The sequence below is a fragment of the Gossypium arboreum genome, chromosome 7 (genome assembly GCF_025698485.1).
Source record: "Gossypium arboreum isolate Shixiya-1 chromosome 7, ASM2569848v2, whole genome shotgun sequence".
In the NCBI taxonomy this organism is placed as follows: Eukaryota; Viridiplantae; Streptophyta; class Magnoliopsida; order Malvales; family Malvaceae; genus Gossypium; species Gossypium arboreum.
In genome coordinates, this window is record NC_069076.1 from 79,798,247 (window position 1) to 79,815,086 (window position 16,840).

The following is a 16,840-nucleotide window of genomic DNA, read 5'->3' on the forward strand; positions in this document are numbered from 1 at the left end:
TAAAATATCTGCTAATAATTATTGAAACTGTAAACTAATGTGCATAAAACTTCTAAATACAAATTAATTCAATAATTATGATGAGCAAATGTAGTACTCATGGACGGGGTACTAGAGGCCGAGGTAGAGGCCGTAAAGGGATTTGAGCTGAGTCCTTCGCATCTGATGCGATCCCTAATTTGGACACTAGCAAGATGCCGGTGTCACCTATTACTAAAATTAATGCTGAGTCTCAGGACTGTGTAGTTGGGGATGAAGCATTGTCCTAGGCCATGTTGCGAATCCTGGAGAGGGTTGTTGAGGCTAATGCTGGATTTGGAGGTCGTGGGTCAGTTACGGAACGACTCCGGTTGAATGGGGCTAAGATATTTAGGGGCATTACTAGAGTTGCTACGAGTGTGGCCGAGTATTGGATGGAGGCCACAGAGCGCATAATGGATGATTTGGATTTTACTGATGAGCAGAAGCTCAATGGAGCTATGTCTCTGCTTCGCGATGAGGCATACTAGTGGTGGTTGACCGTTAAGGAGGGAACTCAACCTGATAGGTTGACTTGGGATTTGTTTAAGACGACCTTCTAGAGCAAGTATGTGGAGGCTAGTTATATCAATACTAGGAGGCGTGAGTTCCCGAATCTTACTCAGGGAGATCATTCGGTGGTCGAGTATGAGGCCGACTTTCTGAGGCTGAGCCATTATGTACGAGACACGGTGGTGACTGAGTATGAGCGCTGTGTTCGTTTTGAGAACAGCCTTAAGGATAATTTGAGGGTCCTAATAGCTCCGCAGAGGGAGCGTGAGTTTGCCGTGTTGGTCGAGAAGGCCAAGATTACGGAGGAGGTCAAGCTCGCTGAGAGCCAAAACCGTGAGAAAAGAAAGGTTAAGAGGGATTCTGGGTCTTCTGGTACTGGGATGAGGCCTAGTAAAAAGGCCAGATCTGATGGGCCCGTGAGAGTTGGGCCTATTGTTGCACCTGCTGTGGTGGCGATTTGTCAGCTTTGCAATAGACGCCATCCAGGCGAGTGTTGGAGGTCTACTGGAGCTTGTTTAAGGTATGGGTCGACTGAGCATCAAGTTAAAGATTGTCTACTGAGGTGTAACCAGATGCAAGCTCCGGCTACTGAGACTGCATAGCCACCGAGGGTAGTTCAGCAACTACCTAGGGGCCGAAGCCAGGCTAGGGGTAGTAATGGTATGAGCCGAGGACAGAGAGCACCGGGGCGAGGTGCTGGGCCGACTGAGGCGAGGCAACCTGTACTTGTCTATGCTGTACGTCGTCGTGATGATGGAGATGCTCCGGATGTCATCAAAGGTACGTTCTTAATTCTTAAAGTACCTTATGTTGCACTGATAGACATAGGATCTACGCATTCCTATGTTGCATGTTCGGTGTCTAAGACTTTGGGAATACGGTACGAGAGCACTTCTAGTGAGATTTCAGTGGTGAGTCCGTTGGGACAGTCTGTTAGGGTTAGTAAATTGTTCAGAGACGTTCCATTGGAAGTTCAAGGAACAGTATTTCTGTTGATCTGATGGAACTTCCGTTTGGGGAGTTCGATTTAATTCTGGATATGGACTAGCTGGTGAAGCGTTGTGTAAGTCTGGATTGTGCTGAAAAGAGGATGGTTCTAGGGACTGAGGAGGATAATGAGATAGTCGTGATTGGAGAACGACAAAATTATCTAAGTAATATGATATCTGCGATGGTAGCAGAGAAGCTGGTGAAGAAAGGATGTGAGGTATTTTTGGCCTACATCAATGTCTCAGATTCTGGGGACTCTTCGGTTAAGAACATCCGAACGGTGAAGGACTTTTCAGATGTTTTCATAGAGGAATTACCAAGATTACCTTCGAGTCGTAAGGTAGAATTTGGGATTGAGTTGATTCCTAGTACAGCTTCGGTGTCTATCGCTCCTTATCGAATGGCACCAAAGGAGCTGGTAGAACTGAAGGCTTAGATTCAGGAGTTGTTGGATCGTGGGTTTATTCATCCTAGTGTGTCTCCATGGGGAGCACCTGTTCTGTTGGTAAAGAAGAAGGATGGTATAATGAGGATGTGTATCGACTACCGTCAATTGAACAAGTTGATGATTAAGAATAAGTACCCACTTCCAAGGATTGACGACTTATTCGATCGGTTCAGAGGAGCTTCAGTATTTTCTAAAATCGATCTGCGGTCAGGTTATCATCAGTTGAGGGTAAAGGAGGCCGATGTGCATAAGACGACATTTAGGACTCGTTGTGAGTATTATGAGTTCCTAGTTATGCCCTTTGGGTTAACTAATGCACCAGTGACATTTATGGACTTGATGAACCGTGTGTTTTAGCCCTACTTGGATCAGTTTGTAGTGGTGTTCGTCGATGACATTTTGGTGTATTCCAAGTCTAAGGACGAGCACGACGAGCATTTAAGAGTGGTTCTGCAGATTCTTCATGAGAAACAGTTGAATGCGAAGTTCACGAAGTGTGAGTTCTGGCTTAGGGAGGTAACCTTTTTAGGGCATGTGGTTTCTACTGACGGGATTCGAGTAGATCCTTGTAAGATTGAGGCTGTGATAGATTGGAAGCAGCCAAAGAATGTTTCGGAAATCTATAGTTTTCTGAGACTGACTGGATATTACCGATATTTCGTAGAGGGGTTCTTGTTGATCGCAGCACCGTTGACCAAGTTTTTGCGTAAAAGAGTTCCTTTTGTTTGGACTGACACACAGTAGGAGAGCTTCGAGAAGCTAAAAATAGTTTTGACTCAGGCTCTAATTCTGATATAGCCTGAACCTGATAAGGACTTCATGGTTTACAGTGATGTGTCACATATGGGTTTGGGTTGCGTCTTGATGCAAGACGGTAAGGTAGTTGCATATGCATCATGATAGCTTAAGACTTACGAGGTTAGTTATCCGACACATGATTTGGAGTTGGCGACAGTTGTCTTTGCATTGAAGATTTGGAGGCACTATCTGTACGGTGAGAAATGTACCGTCTACACTGATCACAAGAGCCTCAAGTATCTCCCCACTCAGAAGGAGTTTAATCTTAAGCAGCGTCAGTAGGTTGAGCTGCTCAAGGACTACGACTGTAGTATTGAGTATCATCCTGGAAAGGCCAATGTGGTGGCCGATGCATTAAGCTGTAGGGATGTGGCTGATTTGACAGCATTGTTTGCTCGACTGCGTCTTTATGACGATGGGAGTCTCCTGGCTGAGTTGCAGGTTAGGCCGACGTGGCTGGGTCAGATTAAAGATAAGCAGTTAGGAGATGAGTCTTTTCAGTTGAGATTTCGTCAAGTTGAGACTGGGACTACTACTGATTTTGGGATTAATAGTGATGGGGTACTGTGTTTCCGAGGTAGGATCTGTGTATCTAATGATGAGGATTTGCGATTGTCGGTTTTGAGGGAAGCACATAGTAGTCCTTATGCTATGCACCCTGGTGGGAATAAGATGTATAAAGACTTCCAAGAGTTGTACTGGTGGCCAAGGTTGAAGCTTGAAGTGATCAATTTTATTACTAGCTGTATGACTTGTCAGCAGGTTAAGGCTGAGCATCAGTTACCTCCGGGTTTGCTACAGCTAGTGAAAATACCGATATGGAAATGAGAGCGAGTAACGATGGACTTCGTTAGTAGGTTGCCCCTAACACCCACTAAGAAGGATTCTGTGTGGCTCGTCGTGGATCGATTGACTAAGTCTGCATATTTCATTCTTGTTAGGACGGACTTCTCCTTGTAAAAGCTGGCTAAGCTGTACATTTTTGAGATAGGGAGGCTGCATGGGGTACCTGTCTCGATCATTTTTTATAGGGATCCTCGTTTTATGTCTCAGTTCTAGGGGAAACTCCATGAGGCTTTGGGTTCTCGTCTTGACTTCAGTATTGCTTTTCATCCTCAAACAGATGGTCAGTCAGAGAAGGTGATTTAGGTACTGGAAGATATGTTGAGGGGTTGTGTTATGGATTTTCGAGGTAGTTGGGAGGAGTACTTGCCATTGGCAGAGTTTGCTTACATAACAGCTATCAGTCTAGTATTCAGATGGCACCGTATGAGGCACTATATGGACGAAAGTGTCGCACTCCCTTGTGCTGGATTGAGTTAGGTGAGCAACGTATTCTGGGTCCAGAATTAGTATTAGAGACTGAGGATAAGGTCCACTTGATTCGGGATCGACTGAAAGCGGCTTCTGATAGACAGAAGTCCTATGCGAATTTGAAAAAGAAGGACATCGAGTAGGAGACATGGTTTTTCTTAAGGTTTTGCCATGGAAGAAGGTTCTGAGGTTCGGTTGTAAGGGCAAGTTGAGTCCTCAATTTATTGGGCCGTACTGGATTCTAAAGCAAGTGGAACTAGTCGCATATCAGTTAGAGCTTCCTCCAAAGTTGGATCGTATACATGACGTATTTCACGTGTCGATGTTGAGACGCTATCACTCCGATCCTACTTACATTGTGCCTATGGAGGAGATTGAGGTTAGACCGGATCTGACGTTTGAGGATGAGCTAGTTTAGATTTTAGATCACGACGTTAAGATTTAGCGTAGGAAATCTATTCCCTTGGTGAAGGTGTTGTGGTGGAATCATAGCACTGAGGAGGCTACTTGGGAGCCAGAGGATTCGATCCGTCAGCCGTATCCTCACCTTTTCTAATCAAGTAAAATTCGAGGACAAATTTTCTTCAAGGGGGTAGAGTTATAACGCCCCAAATTTCTATAGTTTTGACTTTTGTAAGTGTTGGGCTTGGAAGTGTCTGAATCTATGTTCCGAGTTATTTTTGGTTTAAATATATGTGGGTTAAGTGATAATGTGCTCTAAGGTGTGTTTGAGAGGTCCTAAGTTCAACCTTTAACTTGGGGAAGTTTTGGTATTTTGTTGAATAAAGCCTGACTTGAGGTCAGTAGGCTTATAATGAATTATGGGTAAAAACTTAACAGAATGGGCATCCTGGTCTAGTGGTTAAGTGGCAAGGGAATGCGCTTAGGGTCAGAGGTTCGATTCCCTGCAGTGGTGATAGGATTATTTTTGTTGCAAGTTGTAATTAAGAGTTGAGCTTATCAGAAATCTGAGTTGGGGTTTTAAGGGAAATTAGGGTTTATTCCCTTCTTTTTGGAATAAAGGCATTCTTTTTCTTTTCTATCATCTTTTCTTTTGTTTTCCCCCAAAAAAACCTTGCTGCTGAAAATTATCTTTCTCCTTCCCCTCTATTTTGTTTTTCTTCTTTTTCGATAAGCTTAGACGTATAGCTAGCAGGTCTGTCGATTCGGAAATATTCAAGGATCTGTGGATCACTAACTGAGTTTTTAACAGCGAGGAGTCACCATTCTTCGTTGAAGGCTTTGGAGTGCTCGTGGTTGGATTAACAGTGAAAACGACCTAGGTGTGTACTATGATTGCGTAGAAATCGAGTTTAGACGAAAGTCGAAAAGTGGCCTGTCGACGCCACATGGACGTGTGGTTTGCCCATATGGTAGCCTGCGTCGCTAGATACAGGGGTGTCACTGACGAGCCATGCCATACACTCGCCACATGGGCGTGATAGACACAGGCGTGTAACGCTGGTGAGGCCATGTGCGAGGCACGGGCTCGACCTATTAGGCCATGTAGGTCGCACGGGCTTGTGGGTCACATGGGTGAACCACACAGGCGTGTAGGACTTTGGCCCAAACCGTGTGATCAACACGGGCATGTGGGCTCACACGGGCAGGGCACACAGGTGTGTGAGCCCAATTTGTTTGAAATGTCCTGTAAGGAGGCACAGGTCGCCTAAGTCGACTATGACCTAACTATAGGAGCTGTAAGCGTTACTTAAACCTCATACTCTGATTCATTACTGAATTAAATGCAAAAGCGTGTTATTATAAGCATGTGTATCTATCTGATTCCTTATGTCTGTTCTATCATGATTTTGATAAGATCTGATATCTGCATATAAGCATGTCATGATATGTATGTTGCATTGCATTGGGTTAGGATTGTTTTGAAGAGAAGGAAGTCTGAGAGGCGATTAGCCTGTTATCTGGCAGCTATGCTGCATATATCTATTATGTACTATTTTACGGTATCTCTTGGTGTGTAGGGTTGGATAGGTTGATTATATCCCCATACTTGTGTGTAGGGTTGGGTGGGTCAATTTTATCCCTACATGGTGTGTTGGGTTAGTCGGAGATGGTGTGCAGGGTTGGTGGGCATGTTTTCTGATATCTGATTTGTTATGCATGTGATACCTATATAGCGAAGGCCAAACTATCTGTATTCTGTTATCTGTTTGTATGCATGCTGTTTGAGGGGATATACACATTGATTTTACGAAAACTCACCCCTCTGTTTATTTGCCTGTCAAGTAATTCTCAGCAGTAGATGGACCGGTACGACGGAGGGCTCGATGGTGACCACTGTTGGACATTTATGGATTTTTGAGTAACATTCTATTTGTCTGCTATTTTTTTAAATATTTATTTTTGGGATTAAAATGTCTTTGAACTTGAACTATTTTTAAGTTATTTCGGGTTTTTAAACTATTAAGTTATCGATTAATGAAATAATGATGTTTTAGCTTCCGCGATAATGAAATGTGTTTACCTAATAATCAGTTTAGAGATTTCACGACTTAAGTAACGATAATGAACTGAACGATTTTTAATTTGCTAAAATTTTCTAAAAACACTCTCATGTGACGCCACCAGATTCGGCCATAACGTCTAGGCTGGGTTTGGAATGTTACACATGGCCCGAGACTTGTGTGCCATGTCTTGAGACATGTTCGTCCTTCCTCAAGACTTAAGCCTTGAATTGTAAAAAAATAAGACTTTAAACCATGAAATCATGCCTTAATTGCATAAAAACATGCTAACATATGACCAAACTTATCCCAACACATTTATCATTTAAATAAACACTCAAATCATGCAAATCATAGATCATTCACAATCTAAACTAAAATTTGATCATCCCACTAAAATGAAAGTACTTCCTACTTCATGCATATTGATAAATCCTTGACGTAAACACGAAGTAAATGCTTCAAAAGTAACTAATAGTGTCATAACAAACACAATATAAGGTTTCAACACAAACATCCATAAAGGCAATCTAAAGATCTAAGTACATGTCGAAAGCTACTAAAAAGCTAAAATGATATTTACAAAGTGAACGATTCGTTGAGAATTCTGAAAAATAATACTTCTCAACTTTGAGAATTACTTTTGAACCTCTTGAAACCTGTGTATGGAACAACAATCCAAACACTAAGCTTTTCTTGAATCTCAATGGTGCTCAACGATTTTCCAATAATACCATATGCATTTTGCTAAACTAAAAGCATGTTAACACACATTAACATACAACAATTGAATATCAATTAACATAATAAAGAATATAATGTACTAAATCATAACATTATGCATTCAATTAGAATACATGTTCCTCATTATACCATATATCCAAGCACATACAAACTCATTTGCATCATAGAGTACAAATGTTCATACAAATTGCATTAATGAATTTCTAATTTGATTCACTTAACAAATTCATTTTAAACTTTACTCAATTAATTGTACATGAAAATGTAATCCGGATACACAAATACCCATCCTGTTCCTCAAAAAGTGATGCGTAAAGGCAATGAATACAAATACACAAGAATGAATCTCTAATATGTGTTTAACAAAACTTAGCCATCCTATACTCCAAGAGTGTACATAACACCATATACGAATCTCTCGGGTGCATTAAGCAAACCCACATACACATATAGTTAAAGAGCTTTATATATTATGGCGTACTAGCTATACCTAAAAAAAAAAAAATTTCCATTGCCGCTTAATAGGGGATAACAAATAAACTTCAAAATCGTAAGCAATTTAACATATCATTAATCCGTAAAATAACAACCAAATTCCCTCATTTAACATATGTACCAATTATATCGAGCATTTTAAAGCATTTAGCTAACATATACTCCAATCACACATATATCAAAGTCACACTTGACCAACTCTATCACTATTAAACAATTTTATATTTCTAAAAATTCCATTTAGACAAAAGTATAGATTTTTTCAAAAATCAAAGAGCATATATTGAGTATCAAGTACTCTGATGCCTTCGCTTTCCCCTTGGACTTTGAACTTTCGATCACTTCTTTTGCTTCACAAACATAATTAAAACATTAAATCAAGTCAGATTAACGATTAAACTAACATTAATCCTAAATAAACTAAATATGAAGTATTTGATGAAACGAGACTAACTTTGCTTTTCTGGAACTCTACTAAAAGCCTCTCAAGAACTCAATCTAATCTTACTAAATATGAAATCTAATGATTTCTTGTTAATCTACCATCTAAAAACACCTAATATTTCACCAGAATTCAACAAGAAAGCAAAACAAAAATCTCATCTCTCCCCCCAAAAATCAAGATTGACGTTAAAATTAAGAAAAAGGAAAATAGAAGTGATGAAATCTTGATTTTCATGATTAAAACTCTTGAATGATGAACAAATTAATTATAAATCACACTTACCTAACTTGAATTGATGAAATTTAATCAAAGATTGAGAGAGAATTGAAAACAGAATTTCTTTTGATAGATTTTTAAGGTTTGTTTGAGAATGAGCCTCCTTTCAAATATAACTATTGGGAATTTAGCTTAGATGCTTTAGTTCTAATTTTAAAATAACTCAATATCCATTCTAAGAAAATCTCTTGGTGTAAATTCTCGACACTTTATAAATTTTAGACTTTTTGATACTTTACGAATTCTTTTATATAGGAAATTTTCAGGACATTACAATAGATATCTCATAATAGAGTTGGATAATCCAATTCTAAGAGAACAATTATGTTATAAAAATATTTTCTATTTGTCTTTCTTTCTTTCTTTATTGTGTATCTCTGAATTTCATTTTAATTTAAAACAATTCAAATTGCAATGCAGATTGTTGACTTCAAGCAAATGTTTTGCATAACAGAAAAAAAAGTAAGTTATTCCTAAAAAAAGATTTCTTCAAAACACGGTCATAATAATTTATAGATTTAGGATCCAATCAAATTTTTATAGAATAATATATTGTGCTAGCAAAGCAAGTCTGAACTTGAGGCTACCTTAGTTAATTCAATATTAAATTTGGTCCATTGGAGCTGACTTTAAAAGTCAAAAGTCTGAATCTAAAGTTCTCCAAGCCCAAACCCGGAATAATCCATATATAACAGCAGTCATTCTAAACCGACCCGTTTCCAACCCCTAGTTTTATGTACCTGGCACCTAGCTCTCTAGGAAGACATTTTAGTTAGTTGTGAAGATAAGAAACAGAGGTGATATGCATGTGAAAACATGAATGAAATGGGGCATATGTAAATCATTATTCAACAAATAGGTTTGAATGTATTGGACATTGGAGGATTACAGCTCAGTCCAGGTGCTGTTTTCTGTCGTCTTCAAGCTTTTAGCCCCATGCATAGTGGCATAGAATAGAAAATAATAGCATATCATTATATCATGACCTCAGTTATGGCATTATGAATAATTCTTTATTTGTGTCAGCATTTGGTCAAGTGTTTGAATAAAAGTTGCATCATTGCCTTGCCTTTGATGAAATTCAGTTTCATGGCTAAATGATTCATGAACATGTTTGAACCAAGTCTTTTCTAGTCTCATGTCTTATCATGATTACAAAATTCACAAAGGCACTGTCAATTTCTACCACATTGTTCCCTCATACCTCTTTCATCACCCGCAAACCACGGATTGTATCCTTTTTTTTCTCCCTCATTTTGGCAGTCACATAATAGCTTAGTTCTGAACCGGGAACCAAATCAATTTATTGCGCATTGCTTTTTATTAATCAAGTTATTATTATTTTTTGTATTTGGACAAAAATCATTCTTACGAAATATGAATACTCAATCAATAAATTATAATTTAAGTTTTTTTTATTAAATTATTTATATATATCAACATTTTTAAAAAAAATGATATAATTAAAATATTATTCATATATATTTTATAATCCATTATAATTATCACTTTTAATAATATTATTTCTAAAATTCAAGCCTAAATTCTCTTCTACTATGAGTGTTTACCATGGCATCATATGCTTAATTTTTAAAAATTTCGACATTACATTAGTAACGAGTTCAGGCTAATATACAAAATTGGGCCTAAACGGGCCTAAGTTAAGATAGTTGTGTAATGTTATAATTAAGATTCAATCCTTGACTTATTTATCTCATCCCCAATTATCTAACATACTAAAAAATAGGTTAAAATATGTTCTATATTATTGTATTCTTCTTAAATTTGGAACATAATTTTCTTATTTTTATTTTAAAGAATTTTTCAGTCTTTTCAAATTTAAGAATGCAAGTTTAATTATTAGTATCGTTATTTTTTTTTTTGTTAAATTTAAGTTCATAAAAATATTATTTTTATTACATGACTACTAAATGAGTATGTTTTAATTTCAAAATATCATACCAACAAATTTATCAGAAGAATTTTAAGATGACATTAACAATTGAACTTGAATTTTAAAATTTAAAAATATAAGTACTAATTTCTTAAAAATAAAAATAAAAAAAACTAAATTTTAAATTTACTGATAAACTTAAAAGCATATTTTAAAAAAATAACTAATGAGCCCACTGCTTTGATGGAAGGCTTCTCTCATTTTCTTGAAGACAAAATTCAGTGCCCCAACTCCTTTCTTTTAATTAGTTCATAAATAAACTCAAAAAATAAATAATGATTTTTAGTTGACTTGATAACGAGAGAGAGAGAGTAAGAGAGAGGATAATCGTTGGAATTAGATCGAAAGAATTAAGGATTGATCTGAATAAAAGGATTAAAAAAATTTAGAACGTGATCCGCTTTAAACCAAGACAAGAAATAAATTAAGTCTAACGGTTGAATGGAGTTTTATAATTTTTAAAAAAAAAAAAATTATTTAGTTGAAGCGTAGCAATGGTTGAAATAATCGAACTAAAAACTAATGACTTAACGTATTTAAATACTAATTTGATTCCGAAAAGGGTCAAGCGCACATTTCCCTTTTCTTTTTTCCTTTTTGAGAAAGAAAAGTGCGATAGTGTGTGTATAAGTTAAGATGTAAATTTTGTTATTTTTGGATGGGTAGACACCAGGTTATTATAGGATAGGTTCAAACTAGGCTATTTTCAGTCGCAAACGAATGACTTTAAATCAGATTATTTTAGAATTTGGATTATTTTTATTGATTTTTTGAATTTAAATTATTTCATATTTGGATCCATAAATATTTTAAAAGTTATACCTTATAAATATTTTAATTTCTAATATAATAATTGCTTTTACTTTTATACAATGGTAATACAATTCAAATTAATTTAAAAGAAAAACACAAATTATATACATATATATTTTATATAGATGTTTTATATAAAATAATTAAAACACTTATTATATGTAATATTTATGATTATATGATATGTATATGAATGGGAGAGATCCACATACACAAAGTAAAACTAAAGTAATTTTTCACCTTTTCGTATATTTTTGTAAGATTAATATTTTAGCGATCCAACCATTGAATTTATCGATATAATTTATACTTTATTCATGAAAATTTTGAACCAACTCAATATTTCTATCACATTAATCTAAAAATTTTATATATTAATATTAATTGAATGGTTGATAATTTTTACATAAAATAAATAATTAGAAACTTTTAATTTATGTCACATGAATAATCTATACGAATGAAATATGAATATGAATATGATGTTAGAATTGTTAAAATAGTTATCGTAAAAAAATAAATGAAAGGGTGTAAAACTACTATAATTTGACATTGGTGTAAATGGATCCTCCCCATGTGAATTTTATAAACATAATTATTATCATTATATGATATGGACAAATTGTGTATATTTGAATTATTACAATATATATAAACACGAGTTTGAAAAAGTTTTAAATTTAAAAAATATTATTTTATTATTTATTATATTACTATTTTGACAATCAAATAATTTTTATCTTTCTTATTAATACACATATTCTAATTTATTTATTCCAAAATTCAAGTATATTAGCCTAAACCCAAATCCATAATATACTCATTATTATCCAAACCTAAAATAAACTAATTATATCTCAAATCTTAAGTCCAAATTTAAAAAAAAAAGCACTTAAACTCAATACCCAAATACAATTTGTAAAATTTAAAATCTAATTTAATAAAAATAATATTTTGTCAAAATATTAATTTTTTTTGTAGGAAAATAGTAGCATTAAGTTAATACAATAAAATCAAACAATTCGATTAAGAATATCACTTTAAGACTCCAAAATATCTTGAATAGAAATTGAAGGATCCTCGAAAAGTATTAGGCCCAGTGGATTATAATATACACATTTCGCCATTCGATCAACAACCATATTTTGAGATCTAGAAATGTGTCGAATTCTTATCTTCCAATCTTGTTTGAGAAAACCATTGATTAATCGTAATTCCACCAGATTATTGCTGTTAGCGCTACCTGCTACGAAGGTCTCTACAAGAAATGCATTATCGTATTCGACCTTCAACTGTCTATAACCTTTCTCCCATGCGATGCGCAAACCTTCAAGAGTAGCTCGAACTTCAATATGAAATACTGTTTCCTTGCCCATTCTCATTGAGTATCCACATAACCATTTTCCATCCGTATCTCTAAATACCCCTCCAATCGAAGCGTTATCATCATTAAATGGCATTGTGCCATCCGTGTTAACCTTAATCCATATTAGTTCCGAAGGTGACCAATACTTCATCAATATTGAGGTATTCGGTTGAGGTCCCCGTGAATCTGTCGGCATGTAACTTCTTGCCTAAACAATATCTGTATCTACAAGATCTTGAACATAATTATTACTATTAGCAAAAACATAGTAGTTGCGGTTCCTCTGTAACAACTAACATATTATGGAAAAGAAAGAATGCCACTCAAAGTCCTCTGCCCTTTAGTTCGTAGAATTCCTTAAGTTTCATAATAAACAATCACTATTCATCAAGGAGAAAAACATTCATCGACAAAAGATTGGTATCACAGAAAGGCAGACAACTTTAGGGAAAGAAAAATCCTAAATAGCATGAAGGCTCGATTCCAAGACACTTCCACATTTAGGCAGTAACACTCATTCGACATATGTTTCCTCACATATTCTCCATTCGTTAGAAGTCTATCTTACCAGAAGACCCAAAGAAATGATCGAATTCTTTGGTGTGTTTTAGCTTTCCAAATCAATTGCCAACAACTAGAAGATTCACCTGCATCCCTTTGATACAAATTCCTAAAAGTTTTCGTACTAGAAAACATATTTTTATTCATCCATTTCCAGGTTAATCTATCCTGGCCCACATCAGTAGATAGAGGCACCATTGCAACAATACAAGTAACAATATTATTAGGAAGAAAGTTGTGTAAACGAGACCAATCCCAGTCACCACTAACCGTCACCACATTACACACATGTAGAGCATCATCAAGTTGTCCAACTCTTTAAAATAAGCCCTTTAGCTGATCGACTTGATAAACCCAAACATCATTCTAGAAATCTGTCAAGTGTCCATCGCCTAACGACCAAAACACATTTTTTATAACATCCACACTTTTGCCAAAGATTTCCATATGTAAGAGCAATTGCTTACAGAAATAGAACTCGACAACACCCCATGAAGTTTATACTTGCTCCTAACTAATTGCATCCACAAAGCGTTAGTGTTGGTTAAAATCTGGAACCTTAATCAACAAAAAAATCTTGTTCTGATCAACCAAGCTCCAAATTCATAGGCCTTCGAATTCAAGCAGTCTACAATAGTCACACCATAGGGCAAGAGCTGGTCTCTTTAACTCCAAAGTCGAGCCTTAAATGAAATTACGAGCAGTCTTTTCAATTTCACTACAAATAGAAACTAGAATACGAACTATGCTAAAAATTAATTGGGAATATATAGTTAGTAAAACTAATTTTGTCAAAGTTATTCTACCTGCTAAAGAGAGCTTCCTAGCTTCCCCCCATTCAACTTATTCCAAACTTTACTCACAATAAAATTGAACGAACTCATTGTGACTCTTTTATACAACAAAGGCATACTAAGATAAATACCCAACTTCTCAACTCACACCATACCAACATCATTGCAAATCATATATGCTAAATTAGCAGGTGTGTTACAAGAAAAAAATATATGAGATTTCTTTTATTCACCTTTTGACCAGAGAGATAACAAAATAAACTGAGAATTTTGTTTACTTGAGATGCTTGAGACCTATCAGCTTCACAAAAGAGAAGACCATCCGCAAAAAAATAAATGAGATAAAGTAGGAACCCTATAATGGCCTAAAGTTTGTATATTTGTTTCCGTGTATTTATGACACAAATGTGTATCTGCTTTAGTGATTAAGTGTTCTGGGTGTGTGTGTGAGGTCTTAAGTTCAAGCCATGTCTTGGGAAAAAAATTTGTATTTTTCTGAACAGAACCCTATCTCTAGTCAGTAGGCTTATAATTAAATGTTGCTAAAAAATGTCAGAATGGGCCTGCTGGTCTGCTGGTCTGGTGGTTCAGTGGAGAGTAAATAAGCTGGAAGTCTAGAGTTCGAGTCTTTACGCAAACAAGGGATTTATTTTGCTGCCTGCGCCGTGTGGATGTTTTGGTTTAGCCGAAATACTAAAGTGTTTGAGTGAAATTTGAATTCAGTAGTTGAGAGGAAGTGGTGGACGATTTTGGGGAGTGGAACTAGGGATATGGGGAGAAACATTAGGAGTAAGGAGTTTGAAAATATCTGAAATTAGGTGGTTGCAAGTTCGGCTCTCCTCCCTCACTCTTTCAGATTTTCTAACGGTTTCCTTCTCTGCCAAAACCTCTTCTGATTTTGTTTCCTTTCTCTTACTTCTCTTTTTGCAAATTCAACTTTCTACTTTCGTACTCAAGTTTCACTGCCCTTTTTGCTCTTCTCAAATTTCTCTTGCTACTGGAATTTGTTCTTTTCTCTGGTGGCGAGTTGTTTTTCCATTTCCCTATTGCTAAATTCTGGACCTTTCCACATTCTCTCTGTTTCATCAATTTTTATTTTCTCTCCAATTTGTCTTCTTTCTGTTCAACATTGGCTACTTTCGGTTGGTAAGTTAATAGGTAAGAAGATTATGCCTTGTTTTTTTCGGAGAAGTTTTTCTTTTATTAGTTTGTGAAGTTCTTAACTCTTCGTTAGTGTCGAATTCTTAATTCGATAGTAGCAAATTACAAGGAATGTCGTTTCCTGCGGGACCGTAGTTAAGATCTTTCAGAGCATTAGGGGTAAGCATTGAATTTAGAGATTGATTGTTGTCGGTTTAATAGTATTGGTTTACTTTTGAATCGTTATTGATTTTGGACTTTGGATTGTCGTTTTTAGGTGCTGGCTATCTCAGGAGCGATTGTGTACCAAAATCGTATCAAGTGTGTAACCACAACACTGAAAATGGTAATCGACAAGAAGCCAAAAAATAGGGTTGTCGACGATATACGGGTATGTGGCCATCCATGTGGTAGGCCATGTAATGGAACACGAGTTGTGATCGACGAGACAAGCCGTGTGCGATATACGGGCCAGACCAAATTAGGTCATGTGAGCCACACGGGTGAACCACATAGGCGTGTAGGATTTTTGGGTCAGGCCATGTGATCCACACGGCCAAGGCCATTATAGTCCGTGTGGGCCAAACGGGCGTATGGGTCCACACGGGCCGACAATATGGGTGTGTGAGCCTATATCCACAGTTTTGTTGCTAAGGATGCATAAGTCACCCGAGACAATTGTGAACCTACTGTAGGGTCGATAAGCTTACCTAGACCCCTAATTGACTGAAATAATTGTATGACTAATATATATATTTACATGTTATCGAGCATGATGATATTTAATGAATTGATATTGTATGCACTGTTACCATGACATAGCATGTCATTATTGTATATTGTATTGTATTAGGTTGAGGGTTGGTATTGTTCGGAGGAAGTGTACTGAAAGGCCTCGGGCCTAATTTACTGGTAGCTCAGTTGTAAACCATTGTTTAATGTCGCATTCGATACTTTTTGGAGTGTAGGGATAGGTGGGTTAATTATATCCTCACATGGAGTGTAGAGTTGGACGGAGATGGTGTGTAGAGGCTGGTTGGGTAGGATTTTGTGACTGCTCTATCTCATATCGATCGACATCGACATCAGAATGGGCCAAGGCCTAATACATGACCTGCTTAGATCGAAATGGGCTAAGGCCCTAATCAAATCAATCTGCATCGAGAGGGCTTAAGCCTAGACTATAACTGCATCTTGTCTACTTGTTCTATTTGGGGATTACACACTGAATTTTTGTAAACTCACCATTCTGATTATTTTGTACAGATAATCCCTAGGCTTGGGCAGATCGGTGTGACGGAGGACTCAGCGGTGGCCACACCACCTTGTTTGACTCTATTTTGTACTTAATTATGATTTTAAATTTTGTTTAGGAATTTTATAGTAAATATGGCCTCTATGGATTTTTCCTAAATTTGGGATTTTTTTATTAGTTATGGCTTATAACTACTAGTTTTAAGAAAACTCGAGTTTTCAAAAGAACCAAACGTTTTAACAAAATACTTACTAATATGCAAACTATTTTAAAAGCTTTTGCATAGAATAAACGTTTTGAAAGCTTTCTAATGATGAATTAACACGATAATAGAATTAATAAGTAATAATGAAAAGATTCTAAACGGAAAATGCTTTAAGCAAAGTTTGGTTTTCCAACACAAGTTACGGTTTTCAAACACATTAATATGTGTCACTTTTGGATTCAGCCA

General features: G+C 36.2%; 1 protein-coding gene across 1 annotated transcript; it reads left to right on the top strand.

Moving 5' to 3' along the window:
• Positions 1 to 272: 272 nt before the first annotated feature.
• LOC108477398 (uncharacterized) lies at positions 273 to 1,133 on the top strand. The gene is made up of 2 exons (XM_017779935.1): positions 273 to 500; positions 582 to 1,133. The coding sequence occupies exons 1-2, from the start codon at positions 273 to 275 to the stop codon at positions 1,131 to 1,133; spliced, it is 780 nt and encodes a 259-aa protein (XP_017635424.1).
• The last annotated feature ends 15,707 nt before the right edge of the window (positions 1,134 to 16,840 follow it).

Coding starts and splice junctions, on each gene's coding strand:
- LOC108477398 (XM_017779935.1), top strand. CDS start 273: ATGTTGCGAATCCTGGAGAGGGTTGTTGAGGCTAATGCTGGATTTGGA. Junction 501..581: donor TGTCTCTGCTTCGCGATGAG/GCATACTAGTGG, acceptor ACGACCTTCTAG/AGCAAGTATGTGGAGGCTAG.